The 21,397-nt window shown below is 36.0% G+C and overlaps 1 protein-coding gene across 2 annotated transcripts in view; it reads right to left on the reverse strand.

Moving 5' to 3' along the window:
• LOC146487711 (anoctamin-7-like) overlaps positions 1 to 21,397 on the reverse strand; it is a 31,903-nt gene that overhangs the window by 6,597 nt on the left and 3,909 nt on the right. The window contains exons 2-21 of one of the 2 annotated variants that reach the window (XM_085083957.1): positions 15,685 to 15,735; positions 14,175 to 14,244; positions 13,030 to 13,139; positions 12,290 to 12,397; positions 11,206 to 11,342; positions 10,607 to 10,664; positions 9,706 to 9,760; positions 9,059 to 9,114; positions 8,298 to 8,437; positions 7,314 to 7,357; positions 6,407 to 6,503; positions 5,521 to 5,629; positions 5,103 to 5,163; positions 4,470 to 4,552; positions 3,891 to 4,028; positions 3,042 to 3,200; positions 2,549 to 2,585; positions 1,940 to 2,051; positions 1,078 to 1,132; positions 231 to 328 (exon numbers count right to left, since the gene is read on the reverse strand). In XM_085083957.1, coding sequence (XP_084940083.1) covers positions 231 to 328; positions 1,078 to 1,132; positions 1,940 to 2,051; positions 2,549 to 2,585; positions 3,042 to 3,200; positions 3,891 to 4,028; positions 4,470 to 4,552; positions 5,103 to 5,163; positions 5,521 to 5,629; positions 6,407 to 6,503; positions 7,314 to 7,357; positions 8,298 to 8,437; positions 9,059 to 9,114; positions 9,706 to 9,760; positions 10,607 to 10,664; positions 11,206 to 11,342; positions 12,290 to 12,397; positions 13,030 to 13,139; positions 14,175 to 14,244; positions 15,685 to 15,735 — 1,778 coding nt within the window. The remainder of the gene's footprint in view (positions 1 to 230; positions 329 to 1,077; positions 1,133 to 1,939; positions 2,052 to 2,548; positions 2,586 to 3,041; positions 3,201 to 3,890; positions 4,029 to 4,469; positions 4,553 to 5,102; positions 5,164 to 5,520; positions 5,630 to 6,406; positions 6,504 to 7,313; positions 7,358 to 8,297; positions 8,438 to 9,058; positions 9,115 to 9,705; positions 9,761 to 10,606; positions 10,665 to 11,205; positions 11,343 to 12,289; positions 12,398 to 13,029; positions 13,140 to 14,174; positions 14,245 to 15,684; positions 15,736 to 21,397) is intronic. The other variant, XM_085083965.1, reaches the window with a different exon arrangement.

Here is a 21,397-nt window from a genome sequence, read left to right on the forward strand (position 1 = left end):
ATATTATTATCCTGCGCGATTCCGCAAACATTGCAGTTTACTTGTATTTCTAGGGAAAATGTTAATACGCACAAAGTAACACTCCCTTTTTGAATCTTCCCCGACAAGTTTTCATTCTGCAGAACAGTCGTTTGTACACCAGCATGTTGTTATTCACAAATCTCGTTCAAAAAGCTAGGCAAATTTTGTCCAATACAAGAGAGAATAAGCTTGTCATATTTATTACTTACGGAATAACAATCTCCTGCACGTTGTTGATGGCCTGTTTGCCCACCATGATGATAACAAGCTGTTGAGCAAGTTCCATCAGGCAGCCACTGGGTGCACACTAAAAACAAAGCAATCAAAAGTTAGAAAATGCCTCACATGACCACTGATGGCTACTGCTTCCATACCCACAACTAAAAACAAACCAATCACGGATTAGAAAACGTGTCACATGACACGTTTACGGTCATGCGCCAACCAATCAACGGTTAGAGATTCGTACGGCTTCAAGACTGACAAACTGTTAACAAGTATTTTTTTCCTTGCAACTTGCAACGAAAGGCATCACAAGTAATGGTACAGATGAATTTTACCGTGTAACAATAGTTCGTTGATGGTCATGTTATACAATCATCAAAGGTACTGTTGGACGCACCACATTTGCACCCAATGTTTTGTTCCAAGAGTACATACATACAGTGTAGCTAACTAATTTGATGGGAAACGGTTTCTAACGTTCAATCGCTCCAAACCTACGTGCATTACGGGTTATGTAAGGTCAAGGCCAGAAGCTGCTGTCTACAAACATGAAATTACGTTTTTCGTACTTGTCCAACTTGACACTTACCAACGAAAACTAATAGACGATTGCCAAGGAAATTGGAACAATCAATCTACTTTTCATAACGGTGTAGTATCAGCTGCGGCATTTTTATCTGTGTTGAAAGTTATCTCGTAATAGCGCATCATTGTATCTTACAAGAAAAATCACCTTGCGTGACAGGACCTTTAGCCTAGTTGTGGCATTTGTCACACTAAACGGTAACGCAACGTACTAAACATTACGGACTGCAGCGTGACTTTCCTTACCTCTTCTTGCCTGAGTCCAAACAGTCTACGGTAGTGTCCGGGGTAACCAACCAACCTGCCCAACAAAATACGCATTGACTTAGCAAACAGAGTCTGTTTAGAAGCGGTTGGTAGCTGTTCATGATCAAGTGAATCCAGATTTTCATTACATTACTTTTCTTGTACATTTTCTAGACTTCTCTTTCGGGAGACCGGGTTTATATCGAGACGATTTTCTGTGAAATCCCTGTAGCAACATCAAAGCCCGCACATTTTGCTGACACAACCATCTTTAATCCAGGCTTGAAATTTGAATTACTTCAAAGTTGGGCCAAAACAGGAAAAGGTGCGGCAACGAGAGAGATCAAAAGGAACAAAATGCTAGCAGTAAGAAGCACGAAAAAAGAAAAACAACAAACGTAATTCAGTTTCTCCCCTAGAATCCATCAAGCCTAAACTTTGGGATATGTTCACACCTGCAAATAAAATTATCACGTTTTTCTGTAAAAACTAATAAAAAAATCTGTACAGCTGTCCTTCATGCAGTTTTAGCAATTCACCTTTTATTTTCATTTGCATATTAGAGAATAGAGATAGGGATTCAGCGTATTCTTATTGTCATTCCACATTTGTTTCGAGAAAACATGGCATCGAGAGGATGGAAGGGATAAAACACAACCACAAAAACTACAGTGGACCTCCCTAGGTGATCACCTGTTTTTTGTGACCACTTGCCTATTATACAGAATTTGTTCACTGTTTTTAGCTCTTGTAACCAACCACCCTCCTAGACGATCTTTTTTTTGGCATTATGGCTGAAAGCTTTATTACGAGAGTTTCAAATAAGAAGCAAACAAAGCAACAGAGAGAAACAACTCCTTACTTTCCCTTGAAGAAGGCGATGTAGAAGATAGACGAGTAGAAATTCACGAACTGAAAAACGAACACTTTGAACGTCAAGTTGTCTTCATACTCTGTTTGTGTCCGATGCATTTCTAAAGGAAGAAAGCAAACCAAAATATAATTCTCTCTATTGACTAAAGGAGGACGCTTTAGATTATCACTTTACCCAAAACCTTGACTATTCAGAAAACCTTTGAAAACCTCAAAATGCAACATTCGCTTTCTATCATCATCCTGATAGCGGAACATCTCGAGATAAAAATATCACCACTGACACAACCCCGCCTTAGAAGCCTGAAACAGTTTTCCAAAATATGAAACTCAATGAAAGGGTTCCAGAAATCTGCAACTACTTGAGGAAATCCATCGAGCGTGCGTCTGCGCGCTGGAATTCAAAATTGCACGCCGTTGATTTACCACATACCCTGCAGGCTAGTCCAGATGCGGTGCCAACAAACGTGTTGTTGCTTCTTCTACTATATACGACGTATGCTGCGAGTAAGTGTACTCTTAAAGGACTTGTAATCAATACTAAATTCTCTCTTCCTTTTAATGACAGTTAATCGGAGACTAATAAAAGTTGACTTACCCCAGTGAGTCAGAGCCAATGCAACTCTTTCGTACACCTGTAAAGCGAGTCATATTTCATAAATTCAATAATCTAGTATAATTTCGCCAAAATATATGGAATAGTAGTGCGTAAGGTTTGCTTTTTCGAAAACTGGTAAAAAAATAAACTCTCAGGGTATCCCATTTCGTAAAATAACTTCATTGTTTTCATTATCGCTATCGCTAGACGACGACAGCAGGCGCCTTTCGTTGCTCTTGTTTCTCTCGCTGGAAAAAGGCGAAACAACCATCGCAAAAAGGCTTCTGCTCTCGCAAATTACGCCATCACTTAAAAAAAATTCGTATCTTTATCGAAGGCAACGTAGAAATCAAATGTCAAACTTCCGATTTCGCCTGCTATTGAAACACGAAGTACTGAAGCTTCATTGAAAGTTGTTGTCTGTACGGAAAAGACGTTTTCAGAGCAACTTACTAAATGTATATACAGTATATAAGCTATATCAGGTACACACCCTGCTGAGGATCATGATGATGGTCAAGTTGACAAACGCGCCTGTGATGTTGGCAATCTGCTGAGCACGCTCTCGAGTTGAAGGGTTGGATGCCAGAGGACGGTAAATCAACAGCTTATAGACAATCACTCCCACCATAAACACCAACACTAGCGAAACCTAACAACAACAAAAATTACGATTAACTTATTGTTGCGTCGCTAAAAACTCAGGCTTAAAAGTTGTATTTGAGGACTCGAAAGCGCGTTTTCCCGCACACTTGACAAACGTTGCCCACGCTTGGCACCGGCTGCATGTTTTTGTGCGCTTAGCGAAGGTTGAAAGGTTTTTCGCGCACTTGGCACCAGTTTTTCATGTTTTTCCCGCGCTTGGTAGTTGGTCTCGGCACCGTTTGCACAGAGGTATCTGTTTTGAGCTGTGATTGGCTGTTTATGGTATTAACGTGTGTAATGACGACTCAGATATGATAGGCACCACAGTTTGGAAACCATTCATTCTTGATGGTGAGATTTGAAGGTATTGGGCGGGAGGGTGAAAAAATGGCTTCAATGAAGGGGGGGGGGGGGGGGGTCACGTGAAAAATAACGGGGACCTTGATAATCTAAGGCTCATCGACGCAATTTCCAGTAGTGAAAAAGAAACTCTTTATAATTTGACAAAGAATATAGCTCATTTTTCTTTTCTTTTACTTTCTTCTTTGGGGGAGGGGGAAAAGGAGGTCTTCCGAGAGAAAAAAAATTCGAGGAAGGTGAGAAAGGGGTGAGTAAGAATTATCTATGCGGACAATATTCCACCAACCACCTCTCCCCTTTAAAAAACGAACGGTGACATTGTTTAGCTGTCTCTTACCATAGTGATAACAATAGCTATTCCCGAGAAGATTCGAGGTTGTCTCTTTTCATCTGGGAAATGAGGTTCCAGTATTCCTGTCACTGGGTTCCGTTCTACTGTCGGTGCTAAAGCTGCAAATGTTGGCCTCGGCCGCTCCTAAACAACAAAGTCAGATAACATTCAGTTTGTCACGAGGAAAAAAACAGAAAGAAAAAAATCGCAGTCCTTGACGAGATTCGATCCCACATGACCTTTTGTGGAGGTACGGGGACTGGGTCCGACAAGAGTTGACCCAAGTTCAACTTCTGCTCTAATTTGTTTGGCCAAACTCCAAAACTGTCTCCCTCATGCACTCTCAAAGGATTTTTCGTCCGCGCATGTTCTCTTTAGGCCTTGTAAATTTAAAGAAACAATCTTGCGTGACTCGAAACACTCGAGTACGCGCAAAAACCGCCTGTTTCCCAAATGGCGTGTCGAGTGTCCGAGTGGTGGGTACAGCCTAACTTGTGTCTCGCTTAAAAAGAGAGTGACGCCCATTTTCTGCCTTAACCGCACGATTGACGCGTTGCTGTCATGATAAAGTTGATTTTAAGTTACCTCTTCTTCTTCATACTCGAGTACATCCCAATGATATGCTAGGGTGATCTCCTTTCTCTTCCAGAACTCCAGAAAAAACACAGCTGTAACACACAGGAAAGAACAGCAACAATATAAACCCAGAGCTACGTGCAAAAAACAACTTCAACATCGATTAGTTCAGTTATTTTAGTAAGTTCGTACAGAAAATGTATATTATAAGATTGTTTAATTTACGAAAGGTTTATTACTAGCATAGTTAATGAACAGCTGTTTTCCAATTTGTTGTTATTCTTTGAAATTCAAACCAATTTTCGCATTTCCAAAAAGTATGGAACGCGAGTAGAAGTTTGGAACAAGAAACGCGACCAAAATTTTACACGTTTCGACTTCCCCCAAAACTTCAACGAGTGTTCCTATCAGAGCAGGTTTCAATTGAAAGCAAAACCAGAGTTTCACTTTGACCAATCATAGCAGACTTCAGAATTCGAAGCAAGCCCATGTGACCGGCGCCAAGCACGGGAAAACGCGTGCGAACAAGTCACGATTGGTTTTGGTTTTGCCTCTCATTGGCTGAGTTAATGGCGTGAGTTTTGCCAGCCAAAAATTGAAAACCGCTCGAAGCCATAATTTTCAATGAATACTGGTACCTACCCCAAAAGGAGACAAATACTGCAAAGAAAACGGTGGCTGCATTGTCAAACAAGTATGAAATCTGCGAAGAAAACGAAAATTAAATAGAATAAACCATTACACGTCACACGTGTAACTTGAGGTATTTTAGAGACCGTACCTCACTGTTTCAACCGGCTTTTAATCCGTCTTCTCTTTACTTAGACAGATTGATGTGAAAAAAGTTTGGTATGTTCACCAACAATCAATCAAACAATATGGTACTGAATTTTAAGTTGATTTGTGCCTGTGTTCGTTTTCTGGCTCGCTACAGAACTCCAGCGTGCTATCCTTTGTATTCTAAATCATATATAAAAGGTTTTTCTTGACAATGTATCCGTTACATATGACGAAGAATCAATCAGGGGTCTTTGTCAAGAGTACACAAGCTTTTACATACCTTCCCCAACATACAGCTGCCTTTCAGATCAATAAAATGGCAGCCAAGGGACTCATCACACAGTGGACACATCTTGTAAGTTAATGGAGGAGCTTCACATACATCAAGGCTGAAAACAACAGCAACCCGCTAACTATCAGTATATCGTATGGTGGTTAGAGATAAACCTTCAACGAACAGCTGCTCCGAAGCCGTATATCTATGGAAATATTTCCACGAGTTACTGTAAAATTCAGAATAATTGTAAGCTCTGGGATTATATTCGTTTTAAGGACTTTTTAAAACTTTTTGTTGGGGAGGCCTTGTTCTTGTTGAGGGCTCAGTATTATTCAGGGCAGTTTTTCGTTTCAAAATTGGTTGGGTTAAACTCAAAAAGCTAACCTAACAGCTTAAAACAACCAACCCTTTAAGTTCATGGACTTACATTCCAGAAGCATTATACTCAGAATGATTTTAGCAGCTGGGATTTTTTTATTTGGGAGGGGGCTTATATTTTGATGGAGGATATGTTTTTTGGGGGAGGAGGGAGAGGGTTGCTTACATTTGGAATTTGTGGTATTTTTGTGGGAAATAGAAACATTTGTTTGTTTTTCTTTTGAAATAATAAAAACATGACAAAAAGTTTGAAAGATATCAATTCTGAAGTGGGAACCCTTCCCTAAAGGAAACAGGATGTTTTAAATTACGTTCTCAGTCGGAGTAATGACCCTGTGGAGTTAGCGGCCTTTATAGTTACTATCGTTACCTTCATGGGTAATTAAATAATGTAATGTATATGGTCTGGTTTTGTTATTAAGATGGATCAACCCATGTAAAATAAACATTATAAAATAAACACATTGTGGCTGCACATTCACTGTAGCAACAATAAAATTGAACTACTTACGCAGGCCTATTGTCTGGTCCATTCATAGTTATGACTCCATACAAGAAAACCAACAGTCCCACAAAGGAAGGCATAAGAAGCCAAGCAGTGTATTGACCTGATGATCACAAAAAGTCAGGTAAGATGAATTCTAGAAACTGTTTCCTTTCTCTTTAGTAATGGAAGAGGTCATGAAATTAATTTTATCTACACTGTATAGGTCAAGTCGCACTGCAAGCCTAAGTGGCTCACATGGCTGAAGCTTAAACCCATTTCTGTAGCATGAAGAAACTAGGTGTATTGCTACTCCCCCCTGGATGGGATGCTCACCATTGTCATTCTAATTTAACATTAGATGCAGAAGCTCATGCTGCTTCCTCGCCATTTTCCATTATTTCTTAATGATTTTGTTAATTGTTAATTACATAATAATTATCTACATTTAGCTGCTGCAAGCTGAGTGAAGCTCTTCTAGAGACAATGTGGAGCAAAGTTTCTTGACTGAGGAAACAACAAAGCAATGAAGACACCAAACAAGCCTAATGAACCAATGCCCCTCTGATCTTCTGACCATCAGATTGAAATTCTGATGCACTCACAATTACACCACTGCACCTCAAAATATATCTATGACTATAGGCAACTTTGTTCCCAGGGTCCTCTCCTACTCTGCCTCCATGGTGGGGGCCAAGTAGGAGAGGACCCTGGGAATAAGGTTGATCTACTGTATAGGGTGGATATTTAAATATTGCATTTCCTTGATCAAGTGCCATCCCTCAAACAACCACTCCACTGGCGTCATGAAAACCAGCTGCAATAACCACTCACCCAGGAGAAAGCAAAAGAGTGCAGAATGCTACAGTTGGATAAATTCACAAGAAATCTGAAATAAGTAGCTTGCAGCAAAATGTGTTAATGAATACCCTACCTAGCCAAGCAAAATAAATTCCAATCTTCTCTCCGAAGTACTCTCTGTGGAAAAAAAAAAACATTGAAAAATGGTCACAGTGATTGATACAGAAAAGTTGGTAACAGTCACTGTCAGGACAGTTTGAATAGGTGGGCAAACTAAAATAGCACTGCTGGCATATGTGAAAATTAAGTCCCCTTGCTGAAGGTGATTTTGAGTGTGCTCCCATGTTTCACCTGCTCTACTATCACTGAGAGAAATACAAGTTTACTTCTTCTAAGTTGCAAGACATCTTATTTTAAAGGAATAATATTGTTTTAATGACCAAATGCCTATTAGCGGTTTATGAGTCACATAATTAAGCAATTTAACCAGCCCCCTCAATAAGTTCTAGGTGTATTACATTACAGTAGGCTTCAAAGGGGCCTTAAGGAAAATCAGTGTGAATCAAGTGGCAAATCACTGCTGTAGTGGGCAAAATCACCAGCTGAAGACACATTCTTTTGAGAGGGTTGTAAACAATACAAATGTAGTTCCTGTGCTACACACTGGCATAAAGAGAATTCAGTAAACCAGTGAATGACCGTTATGTAACATATTCCCCTGAAAACAACTAGCAAAATCCAATTACTTTTATAGGTGAAAAATAAGTTGGCATCGCAAAAGGGGTACAGATAGACTGTTTACAACTCCGCTATGTTTTCATGTGAACATTGAGACCATATGCTTTAATATAATGATTTCCAATGATCTTCCTTTGCTATGTTGAGTGCAACCTTTGGAGATTTCCAAAACTATTAAATGGGGGGGGGGGGGGAGGGGGGAGACTCTGACAAAGGGCCCCATGGTAGCTTTGGCAAATCATCCCAGGTTGTTTTTAACATGACTAGGCATGACGGTGGCCATTTGATTGAAGTGTGTCATCTTGAAGATCACACAGTAAAATAGGGGATTGTAAACAGTCCAGGGTACAGATGGCTTTCACAATTTTCTTGAACAAACCTGATGTGGTCAAGAGGTTGATATTTGAGCCACTTGCCCCAGCGTGCCCAGTACTCTTTGAGAATCTGTCTCTTATTGAGTTTAATTTCTTCTGGTCCATCTGGTCCCTCTTTCCACTCTTTTGGTAATTCAGCTGGACCCTAGTGCAAAAAAGAAAAATATATATTAATCATAGTGTGACTACATTCTCACATAAAAGAAACTGGGACAAATTCAAACTATGACAGAGATTATTTCAGTTCCTAGTCCCCAAATGAATTCACAGAATACTAAGATCTGCAGACAGCTGAGATTGAATTAATTCTCTTTAGTCTCTCCTCAATATTTCCCTGAAAGTCTGAAATGAGCGGACCACAACTGTACAACATTATTGTTTGAATGCCAAGGACGTACATGTGGTTCAAAGTTGTTTTGGTTTAAAAATTTTCAGGGAGTTTGATTTTTATTTCCCTTTGTCTCAGGTAATGATAATGAATATTGCACAAAGGAAAATGAAAATGAAACTAGTTTGAAAAATTTTTAATCAAAATAGATTTTAAACAACAACACAACAATTATATTACATGTGTCCTACTCTTTCTGTTGCTTTCTTACCCTTGGTAATTTCTAAGATTTTTTAATCCAATTCTTATTCTGTTTTAGAAGAAGAATATATTTAATTTTTTGAGGTATTCTGATTTTGGAATATCTGCGAATATGTCCCAAAAATGCACTTTAAAACAATGCTATATCCTCCAGGAGCATTTGGACAGAAAACTCACCACATGAAGTGGATATCCAGCTGTGAAAACACCTTCTTCAACAAGGCGGTTGATACCTAAACACAGAATAATTCAGTTACATAACAAATCACTTCACTTTAAAAAGCTGACATTCTACAGCTATTATTTTTTCTTTTTTTTCTGTCCAGTTGAGTTGAGTCATGAGATCTGATTGCTGCACAACCAACACAGCTTTCTTTCATCCCTGCTGCCTGTTTTTCATTTGGACTGCTTGTATTTTTTTTCAAATCGTGTGAATTTTTTAAAAAAATGTCACCGTCCTATTTTCATTATTGTCATGACCATCATCATCATCATCATCATCATCATCATTATCATCAAAATATTAAATCATCATCAACAACATTATTTCCTATCATCATCATCATCATCATCATCATCATCAGAACATTATACTACAGTACATCAAAACACCTATTAAGTATATAGTAAACTGGGATTGCCCTCACCACTTAACACTGTCAACCACCTTTCCACCGCTACAACTCCAGATCTTACAGTAATAATGACAACCCTCTTGACATTTTTCATCTCACGCAAATTGGTTTGACTTGTAAGTGTCCCAATAAAATTTTTTAATGCTAGTTATTTAGCAGAACCATGTATATTGTGACATGCATTCATACCGATTTCTCCTTTTTGTCGTTTGCCATAAGGGGCAGTTTCCATGATTTCATACACCTTGAAAGAAAAAGTTCACAACATGTTACAAAAAGAGGTGTTCTCAGATTAAACAGCTTATGTCAAAATATAATGGCTACCATTTTAATATTGATTTCTTTTGTTTGTATTCAAATTAGCCCTTCTTACCTGGTTCTTAATAATAAGCTCAGAAACCCAAATTGGTATTTTACTTTGAGTCAGGCAAGAAGGGCCAATTTGAATAGAAACAAAAGAATTTTAAAATGGAAGCCATTTTGACAAAACCTTTTGTCGGGAGATGGAGATTTCTTAACATGTTTTTATCTTGTTTCCTGAAGTAAATAATGCGCATGTGATATGTAGATGTATCATGCACACTTAAAATAAAAAGCTTACGTAATATAACTGTTTTGAACCATCGCATTGGCCTGTCAAAACATTTTTGCTTACATTTATTAATTTCTCTGCTCAAGTAGTGTAAGTGACTCTAAAATAGGATTTATTTAGGAATACGTGCCAGTGACAATCATATAAATTCTTGACAGATAAGACAGACAAAGTATTTTGAAGATGTTGCATGTGATTGGAATTTCAATTTCAGACATAATTATTTTACATGTACTACATATACATATTAAAGTGTTCATGGTGTGACAGTAAAATCAGTTTGCTAAAATCAGTAAGTATTTAATTATTTTTTCCAAAGATAAATTTGCATTCTGACTAATTATTTTATCCTTTAATCAGTAGACGTTGTGGACAAAAAGTCAAGTTGGCCAGTCCTTTGGGAAAATAAGCTCAACTGTACTGGTAAATCATCCCCTCAGGTTCCAAGTGGTTAAAAAAACAACCCACTAATCTTAGGTCCTTTAAAAACATTCTTACCACTCTTGTTCTTTCTGTTTCTGTAAAGTATGTGTCTTGATTTTCATGGCCAATGAACCTGGAAAATAAATTAGTTTTATTAACAAATATTGCAATTTCTTCTTAATAAATGTATGACATTATTTAAAGACTGACTACCCTGGAAAATATACTATTAATATTTCCTTAAATAATTCCAAGGAATATACTGCTTTTGAGGGCGACTGCCAGATTATTCATCAACAAATGATTACCAATATTTATTGCTACATGTCCTTAATGGGGATAAACTCTGTAGCTATTTAACAATTATCCTGTGAAATTACGTGGAATATTGCCAGATACTTAGGGATATTCTGCAAGATTGAGCAGGACAATAAATATTAAATAAATATTTATTCAACATATTGATAACAAAGCACAGTTTCATTGCAGGAAAGCTGGAGACTATCTTAATCTGCCATTTTTCTCCCCCACACACAAAATCATGTATATCGCAGGATAACTGTTAACTAGGGATGAATATTCAGTGCACCATCCGTCCATGACCATATTTTGGCAGTGTTACAATGTGTTGAATAATAAATGCCTTATTAAATTTCTTGTATGGATAAACTTACTTGCTGAGCTTGTTTGCTTGGAATGTACAAGTGAAATAGTCAGGTGGTTGGCCTGGAACATCATCCTTGAAAATGTTTGGCAGGTGAAATTTTTCCAGCATTCGTTCTGACCAATTTATTTTTTGAGAAGAGCGAAGCTGAGAAAACAGATAAAGAAACTCATGTAAGTACAGAAACAGAATAATTTTTTTAGTAATTTTGCTTTCCCATTAGCAATCCATGATGTCATAGTGCAGAAGGCTTTCGTCTATGTCTCCCAGAGCTATGGCAGTTCAATGTGAGCCTTTTACTTTGAGCAGCTGATCTACTCAAGCTGGTTTGGTCCTCAGAAATGAGGCCTGTTGAAAACACCACCTTGAGACAAGATCTCTGCACTGCTTCTTACAATACATGCACAAATGAATAGAAGTGGGTACTTCAGTCAGAAAAATGACCGGCTGTGTGTAATTATTAATTTTACACCTTCATTTTTCTTACTAAAGTTCTTTTCATTTACTGTAAAATTACATGTACATGTACATTTGTTGGGGGTTAGTATGAAAGCAGTGGAATTAATAATTAGAGTATGAGCCTGTGGTATGGAATATGTAGCTAAGGACCTTCCCGGGGGACCTTAAATGATGTCGAAAGAGAAGTAGAATTAGTAGAAACTTTATTAGGGTGTCAATGCCTTATAGCCTGGGAAAATCCCATACTAATTTGGGGACACAAAATGAATAGATATCAAAAATAAAAGACAAATTGAAAATATTTAAAACTGTGTAAAATATGTAGCAATCGAGTGATAATCGCTAAAAAATTGATATAAAAATGATACACTGTAAGCTCATAGATTACAGAGTTCTAAACAACCTCTAGCCCAGTGTAACAACAACAACAACAACAACAATTAATTATGAGAAAAGACAAATATTATTACAATATTGCATACCCACTATTAGCAAGGGCTATTCGAGGTGGGTAGCATTTACAGTGGTTTGTCTTAGATATAAGCTTACTCAAAGAAATTCACAATTCAGCAGAGCTGTTTATTTCATTTCCTGAAAACAAAAAACAAAAAGAAAAGGAAAGAAAGACTACCCACCTCTAGGGGAGCTCGGAAGTTCAATTCCTCGGCATAGAACAGCAGTACTTCCCAAGGGGCATGGCATTTGATAAAGTGCAACTTGACTTTCTTGTCCTGAGTTACCTCCTGCCCAACCAAAATTGAGTTTTTTAAGACAAGCTGAAACTAAAAATGCTTGAGAGACGAACATGTCTGAGCTTAGGTTCTCTATAGAGACAAAATTCCAGTGTAAATTAAATTGATCACAAAATGCTTGTCTCTTGTATGGTGTTCCGCCATTTTGAATTTCATGACGGCCGTGAGTGGACTGGTGATTAGTTTTTCTCTGAGCGGCCATGTTGGAATTTAGCTTCATTTTGCAGGTAAGGTAAGGTGCTCAATTTCACGAAAATGTAGACATAGGGTGATGTTTACAAGTGCTAAACAATGTTTAGTTGCTTATAAATTGAAACATGTTTGGGAAAATGTCCACTGGTACGAGCTGAAATTGTAAATGTTGCTCAACTGACTTGTATCAGGATAAAAGCATGATCAAGCATGAAGATATTAATTTTTGATGTTTTGTTTTGTGGCAGGTAATCTTGTGTTTTCTGATTTATCAGCTTTGTTAGAGCTTATTATCCCCTTGGCTGCATGACCAAACCACTATAAACCAGTGGTTCAAGAAAAAATTATAATTTTTTTGCTTAAAATTATGTTAAGCTTTAAAATACACCTAAATGATGACAACAAACTAAGATATGGTAATAGTTTTTCACCTCTTCAAATTCCAGCTGAGATTTGGCCAAGTTTCCCAGGAACTTCTGTCGATATTCCAAGTGTTTGGGTGGAGGTGCCTTTTCTCCTTCTTCATAGACAAGTACAAAGTCTGCAAACAGGCATGGTACATATGATGATGAGAAGGCAAGTGACAATCAGGAATTGTATACAATTAGCTGACACTTTAATTACACAAGGAAAAGTTCACTTGCGTCAAGTCACGGGGAAATTTCAAATTCAGTTGTTAACGTGCTTACATACATAACAGAAAAGAATGGCCAATAGATATATCTACAGTAAACTAAGTTTAAACTAAAAATTTAATAAACTAAGTTGAACTCACTCTTGGGGTAGCAACTTTCATGGTTGCCAAAAGTAGACATTCAAATAAATTATAAATAAATCTTAAAATGGAATATTACTCAATTCAGTATTCTTGCGATTTTGTTATTAATTTTAATATTTCATTAATAAATGATTGTAAGAAAAGTATATGTAAATGAATTTTAGATTCACCTGTAAATAATTTACAGTAAGGTCGAATTATAAGTTTTTCATGATAAACATTTTGTTCGACTTAATTGGTGTAAATTACTGTAAATTATAATGTTGTAAATATTGTAATAATGAATAATAAAAGCTAGTAAATGATTTGTAAAATTATCTGATTCAGAGGTCCATTTTATTAAAATGTGCGGTTCCAAGAAATATCCATATGCACCCCAAGGAGGTTCATTGGAAATTCCAGGGGGCCCGAGAGGGAACTCACATGCCACTATTATTTTGAAGGAAACTACAGTCGACTCCCGATAACTCAAACCTTCAAGGGAAATTGAAAAAGGTTTGAGTTATCGGGAGTTTGTGTTATAGAGGGTAAAATTATATAGAAAATGACCTGAAGGGAAAGGAAAATTGGTTCGAGTTAGTGCAAGGTTCGAGTTAGCGAGGGTTCGAGTTATCGGGAGTTCGACTGTATGAAGCTAAACTTGAATTAGCAGAGGGATGGGAGGGTTCGCATTGAAAAAGCCCTTTGTGGAGGGAAGGGTATGGATATTAATTAGAAAAACAGTTTAAATTTACATTGTGGAATCAATTACCATAAGTGTGAATCATTTCACCAATGGAGGATATCAACTTGACTTACCAATTCTTCTTTTGCCATCCTTGAAGAAACATCCTCTCTCCCCACTCATGTCTTCATCATTGTCAACATTCTAAAATGAAAGAGAACTCTGGGTCATGAAAATTTATCTCTGCTAAGGAGTAACTAAAAAAATTTCAATAAAGATGCATGATTGCAAAAGGGAGAATGTTGTAAATAAATGCTTTGTTCACAGAAACAATACAACATGCCACATGTTGCTTCACAGCTGTTTAACCCAGGATACAACATGATGCTGTGGTTTAATCTCAACCTCGGTCAATTTTTGTTTTCCTTTGTTTTGTGCTCTAATACAGTAATTATCACTCACAAAACCTTAAGGAAAGTAAAATTAATTTGAGCCAAGTTCAAAATATTAAATCACAATGCAATCATGAATAGGTTTGGCTGTGAGACTTTCAGTTATGAAGTGAAATGAGGGAAGAAGCAAATGTATGCCTGTTTAACACAAATAACGTTTTTTTTAAGGAAATGAACTTATGGTACCAAGGGTAGATGTCACTTAATTTTTTTTACTCGCATTGGTTAATCAAAATTCTTTACTTTGTTGTTTATGCTGTAGAATGTAAATTTAATTTATGTTGGAATTTCAAATCACTTATCAGCAAAAATCTGACAGTGCCTTGTTACATGTTACTCAGAAGAAACAAGTGAAGCTTTAAAAGTTAACTTATGCTGCCTGCGATTTGTCTTGTATATTTACTAAGTGATTCTGATTACATTTTAAGTTATTAGGTTACTATTAATTTTAAAAATATCTTGGTTAAATTTTGCTTACTTGTTATTTTCAATAGTATTGAATTACATGGTAAATTATTATTTGAAGTTATAAAAGTGCTTACTGCAGGTGTGTTTTACAAGTCATCTACTTCAAACATGCAGTCATATAGACTATATTATTATATTACAAAGGACAGCAAATATGTTATTATTATAAAGGTCATTTTTTTTTCCTAGATTACAAACTGAAGCATAGTTTTGATAGACTGATTAGTTCAATTTCTAATGTTGCAAAAAGTCTTTTTACTGAAAGTAATAAAAAGAATGGATTTGTTTTAATCTGTAGCAAATTAATTTGTCTTTGATTAAATTTGTCAGTATATTTTGTCAAAACAGATTCTTTAACAAGTATCACAATGGCCCAATAGTCTACTGCAAGCTTGCACCAATGTGAGAATTAATAAACAGAAACATAGACAAAAAATAATTGTCACAATTGACATCACACTTTGCATACTGATTAGTATACCTGTGTTGTTAAAACAACTTTATAGCTACATTTAAATTTACATATAAATCTCATTTTGTCACTGGAATCTCAGATTGGTCAGTGTACTTGTAAATTGGTCATTCCTGCAACTGCTTTAAAAGGTCTTTTGTTTTTGGTGTTGTTAAATTATTTTCAATGATACTTCTAAATTTTCAGTCTTAGGATAAATATCAGTTTGTTATGATCTTGTTATTTTTAAATCATGCTTTAGAAGAACAGAACCTTGTAAATTCCATTGTAAGCTGGATCAAAAGTATTATAGGAAGCCATTTCCTACAGAGAAATCAGAAGAAAAGAAGAGAATTAACACTCAGATTTAAACAAAAGTTTCTTATTACACACAAGAATTGTAAGGCAAAGAATTTCTGGCGCTGTGCAACAGCTTGTAAGAGAATAAAGAAATGAGGCAAGAAAAAGTGAAAAGAAAAAGGCTGAAAGATCTAAAAAAGAAAAAAAGCCCACTAAAATTTAGAAATTGCTTTATACACTTGGTTATATTCCTGTAAATTTTGGTTTAAATTTTGATTATATGAATTTAAAAAGTTTGGCGTGGGGACAGAAAGTTTTAGTCGTGAGATTTTCTAGCTGTTTGCCAAAGTACCATATAAATTTTAAGCACTGTTTACTTTTTTTTAGTTTACATTTTACAAACATTTGTAAAGATGTAACATTAAAATGTCTGTAACTTATTTCATTGGAAAAGCTTTACATTGCCTGTATCCATGGCCTAGTGCGTACTGCAGGTTTATATCTAATCATAAATTTGTGATGAAGGGGCAGTCTGCATGTAGTCTTTATTCAAATTGTGAACTGAAATTGTCTCTATTTGTGGTCAAAACCCTAGGCAATAGATAAAGATAAGATAAGATTTAAAACTCTCTATTTTACTTCAAATTTCAAATTACATGTATACATGTAGCAAACAACTATAATTTCCGAAGAAAATAAAATCAACTATAAACTTAGTAATTATAATGTTATTGTTTGTAGCAGCAGCCTCAGTGTTATGCGACAATTTTAACTACTTTAAATCACTGGTGACAATTTTTTGCTTGGTAATGCATATCAGCTTTGACTTTTACGTTTTAAATTCATTATCAATATGTATGTATAAATTAGTTTTGTATCTTTCGCAGAGATCACACATTTAACTTTTACTTTCTAGCTTTTAAAAAAAGTCTTTCTTTCATTCATATAATTGTAGTTTTTAACCTTTTGCATGTATTATATGCATTTCATCATGTCTATGGATAAAAGCAATAAATATTTAGTATTACCGGTAATATTTTTTAGTATATAACTTATCAAAAGATCTTCTAGAAAGCATGCACTAGGTCAAGGCAAACTTCTCAAAAGTGGCTCTGAGTTAATCATGTACATGTCCATTTCACATGCTACAATTTACCGTAATCAGTTTTTTATTGTTGAAAACGTTTATCACAGTTATCTATGGCTTTAACATCTCGAGAAAGGTTTCATAGAAAGAAAAGCCTTAAGCATTCACATCACTGCACTCAGTGTCAGCATTTTGAGCTTAAATAAAGAATAAAATTATTTCAACCTTAACTAGTGGGCCACATTTATACAGGAAAAACCCACTGCTAGTTGCATATGTACCATACAATTCTCCTCGAGCAAATTTCTGCTTAGGTCTTGAAAAGTACATCTTGATTTAAAACAAGTCAATGAATGCATCAGGTAAATTATAACCACATGTACGCAGGGTGTACAGTACATTTTCTAGCTGAACATTTGGCGTTGTGTCAAGTGCATTTATTTCTCTGATTTTAAGCATTAATTGTTACTGCTTAAATGCCTTATGGATTTAACAGTCCTATAGAATCACACACTTTTATTAAGCTACATTCTTTATTGTTTTGTATTGATCAAGAACAGTGGAATTCCATTGTTGTGAATCTTAATTGTGGGAACCAGGGAAATTAGGTTCAAGGTAATGAAGACAGTGTCAAATTACAAACATGCTGATGCCTGCAACAAAACTATTGTTAATTTTACATACTGCATCTCAATCTTTTGGAACTAGGCTCACAAGTTCACAAATGACAGTGTAATGATATAATTGTTTAAATTTCATTTGAAAATGTTCCATCTTTGAATAGGAAAGTTGTTCTTATCTCCCAAAGGATCCAGGTAGATTGAAATTAGGGATCAGTGATAGTAAGCTGGCTATTCAGTAGACTCTAAAAAAAAAAAACCTTTTGTTCTTTTGAAATTCATGGTGAGAGACATCAATCAACAAAAGTGCAAACTTGTGAGATGCTAAGTGCTAAAAGCATGAATTCACGTGTGGGGGGTTCACTTTCCATAACTGTTCGAGGTGTCTGTATTAAGCAGGTGCCTGTAAATTGGGTTCCCCACTGAAGCTGATATGTATGCTGAACTGCACAGTCCATATTTTTTGCGTTGCTCAGCTGTATGGGACCATTAACTGCGCTGGGCGGTTATTTAATTTTGGGCCCATGAGGGTGAGCGCTTATTCGAGGGTAGGTGCTTATTATTTTCCCAACATCTTCACCAAGCAAGGACATTTTTAGAGAATAACAAAACTGGGGATAACAAGGTTATTTTGCTTGAACAAAATGAAACAAAGTGCCAAAGCTAACATGAACAAGCCATAAAAGTTTATTGACTACCATATCTAAAACCAATTTTGTAACACAACTGACGTTCCTCTTACTTCATGCTGAGTTAGTACAGAAAGTTTTTTGTTGTGAGGGGGGTGGGGGTGGGTGCTTATTAACTTTGGGCTTTCAGGGTGGGTGATTATTCAAAGGTTGTATTACTTCGATGTATTGTATGCTTTAAAATAAACAGATGTATGTTCTTTCGTTCTAAAGTCAATTTTATAGATTATCTTTCTTCTTACTCTGAACTACCATATCAGTTTTCAGTTCAGTTGAAAGCGATGTTGTACAAAAAACTATAGATCTGGATGCCATCGTTCTATAACGCACGTCTTTGCCTCGCCTTTCTCCAACCCGAGCAGTGAATTGGGGCGATTCTGTACCACTCCTTCTCTGCGGTGCAGCACCTGCCTTACATACATACATACTTTATTGTTACATGTACATGTACCTCCCCAATGAGGCTTTTTAGGAACAATTATTTAAATACTTAAGTTACTAATAACTACACAATTAAAATTAATCAAATTTAAAAAACAATTACAACATTATCTAAACTTACTAATCGAGAAAAATACTAAAAATAAATGAAGTTCAGGAAGTATTTACAAAATTGTCTAAAAGCTTATTCTTTAAGGTACGTTTAAAAACTTGAACAGAACGGCTTGATTTAAAAAGGGGGTCTAAATTGTTCCAAAGTCCAACAGTTCTGTGATAAAATGTTCTTTGACCTGAGGCTGTTTTAAAAAGAGGTACATTAAGCTTTTGGCCACTCCTAGTTGTACGCTTAGTAACTTGCTCGCGGGTAATGAATTGGGACGTCAGATATTCGGGGGCGTGTCTGGAAATGCATTTAAAAGCCATGGTAGCTTGGCGGTAGTATAGTTCGTCCTTAACGGGTAACCAAGACAAATTTTTCAAGTGGGGAGTTACATGATCGTACTTTCTCGCGCCACTAACGATTCGACAAGTGAAGTTCTGCACAGCCTGCAATTTCCGTATATTTTTCTCTGTGGTATTTGCCCAGACGTTCAAGCAGTAGTGGCAGTAAATCAAATAAATATGGTACTCAAAGCAGAGGTCTGCAGTGGCAAGAGAAGAAATGGAAATGGAGTTTGGCCTGATCCCAACTCATATAAGTTTCCTAAAAGTTAACCCTTTTAATGTTAGGACACTCCAATAACACGTACACTGTTTTTGTCCCCCACATTGTCCATAATGACGGGCCTTGGCTTTACCACAGGCCTTGGTACAAATTCGTTCACAAATCATAAAATGGATTTGGATCAGTCCACATAATTTTTTTTTTTTAGGAATCAGGGATAGTTTTGTGTATTCTTGATAAAAATGGCTGCCACTTTTTTGGATGTGAGGTCTGAATGTTTGGTAAAATTAGAACTAGACAATGAAAAAAATACACCTCATTATGATCCTGATACAGATAGTGATGGGTCAGTTTTCTCAAAACTTAGAGAACAATGTAAAGTGTTGTTGATCATAATAACTCTAAAAAACATCAAGTTTTTATTACCACATTCAATTAAAGTTTTTCAATTGAAAAGCTTTGTATCATTTTGTTGGTCTATGTTGCTGGCTATATGTGCTACAATCAGTCTGTGCCAGTTTAAAATCACTGTTTATGCTAGCTACTGGGATTAGATAACAATAATTGTAAGATTAGAGACTATGAATTTAATTTGAAATTAGAAAGCAACCAGTCAGTATACAGTGATCAAAACCTGTCTTCATTTTGTCAAATAAAGTTAGAATACCTGCTCCTCTTTAGTATTCTCCTTTTCCTTTTGATCACTCTGTTCTTCCTGGCTTTCCATTCTCTATAATTGTCTCAACACCCCCTATCCTGACTCCCCTTCCTTTTGCCAAAAGTCTCAGAAATTTCCTCTTCCTATACTAGTGCAAGTTCAGAGATGCCCAGCAGGGAGTTCATCACAAATCACACAATATTGACAAATCAGTTGTTGTTTGACCTTCTGCTACCAAATATGTGAGCCATTTTTCAGTCAAATATTTTTATTTTGAATAAGTAACAACTGATCACAATCTCAGGTGAATCTTTGTTTTGTTTTTTTTTTTCGATAAAAAATAACTCTTCTTGTTTAAAAAGGAATGAAATAGAATATAGGATTATAGCATAGATAAAGTGGTATGCTTCTTTAGTTGGTTAGTATCCTTCATAATTTTAAATGGCAATCTCCAGCCACAGAGCTTCGATCACAAGCTTAGCAGGTAGTACCTGCACTGTTGACAGATAAGTTGATAAAGGTCACCCATTATAGACAGCCATTAATAATATTTTCTTAAAACCAGCAGAGATGTGATGTAAACTAAGAAAAAGGTTGTCAACTTAAATGGTATGCTTCTGATAACTCAAAATTAACATGCATCTAGGTGAGTTTATTGAACAAGTTTTGTTCACTTTAATCAGATATAATATTTTGACAGGTTAAATCTTTGTTTGTATTGTAATGGACAAGATGATCTGTAAACAAAATCACTTTAAACCCTTCTCCCTTACTTACAATTGTAAAGTAGCTTTTATTGGATCCTTCATCAACTAGCAAATGGCTTGATGCAGTCTCCTTCATGAAATATACTTTAAGTTAATTTTTGAAAATGAACAAAACTCAGTTTACTGTGTCACTTTCCACATCACTACCGGTACTTTTAAGTCATTTTATATGTACACTCCAACTATTCAAATTTTAGTCTATTTTTTGAAGCACATTTTTGAATTTTACTTTTAACATTAAGTCAAGTACATGTAGTAGCTAAATTAATTTATCAAACATTTCCAGTTGTCTTCATTTATAGAGTAACTTGTCAATGAATTGTTTAATTATTCAAGCCTAGTGATCTACTCCAAGGGGGCAGGTCTGCATGTGGTAATTGTAAACCCAACTTGTTTATCTATAAACAAGCTGATACCCAAGCAACCAATCGAATGCCACACCCTCACTCAAATAGTGGATCCGCAATAACCTCTGATCGTAAAATAGATCATGCAGTAAATTTTACCCTAAATTAAACATTGCCTGTAAACCTGTATTGTGAAAAGGTTAGTCTTAAGTTTATAGTTGTAGTTGTTATGAATTTGTTTGATTACCATTGGTCTCCTAAGTAACCTAGTAATCGGAAGTGATAGGTTCGATTCCTGTTGGGAGAACGCAGATTTTCTTTTTCCAAATATGCCTGTGTCACTCACTGAAATATTACGTCTATTGTTTATTCACAGGGCTGAAAACATACCATAACATCACATTTCTTTCAAA

Source organism: Pavona decussata, unplaced genomic scaffold, assembly GCF_977016875.1.
Source record: "Pavona decussata unplaced genomic scaffold, jaPavDecu1.1 SCAFFOLD_14, whole genome shotgun sequence".
Taxonomy (NCBI): Eukaryota; Metazoa; Cnidaria; class Anthozoa; order Scleractinia; family Agariciidae; genus Pavona; species Pavona decussata.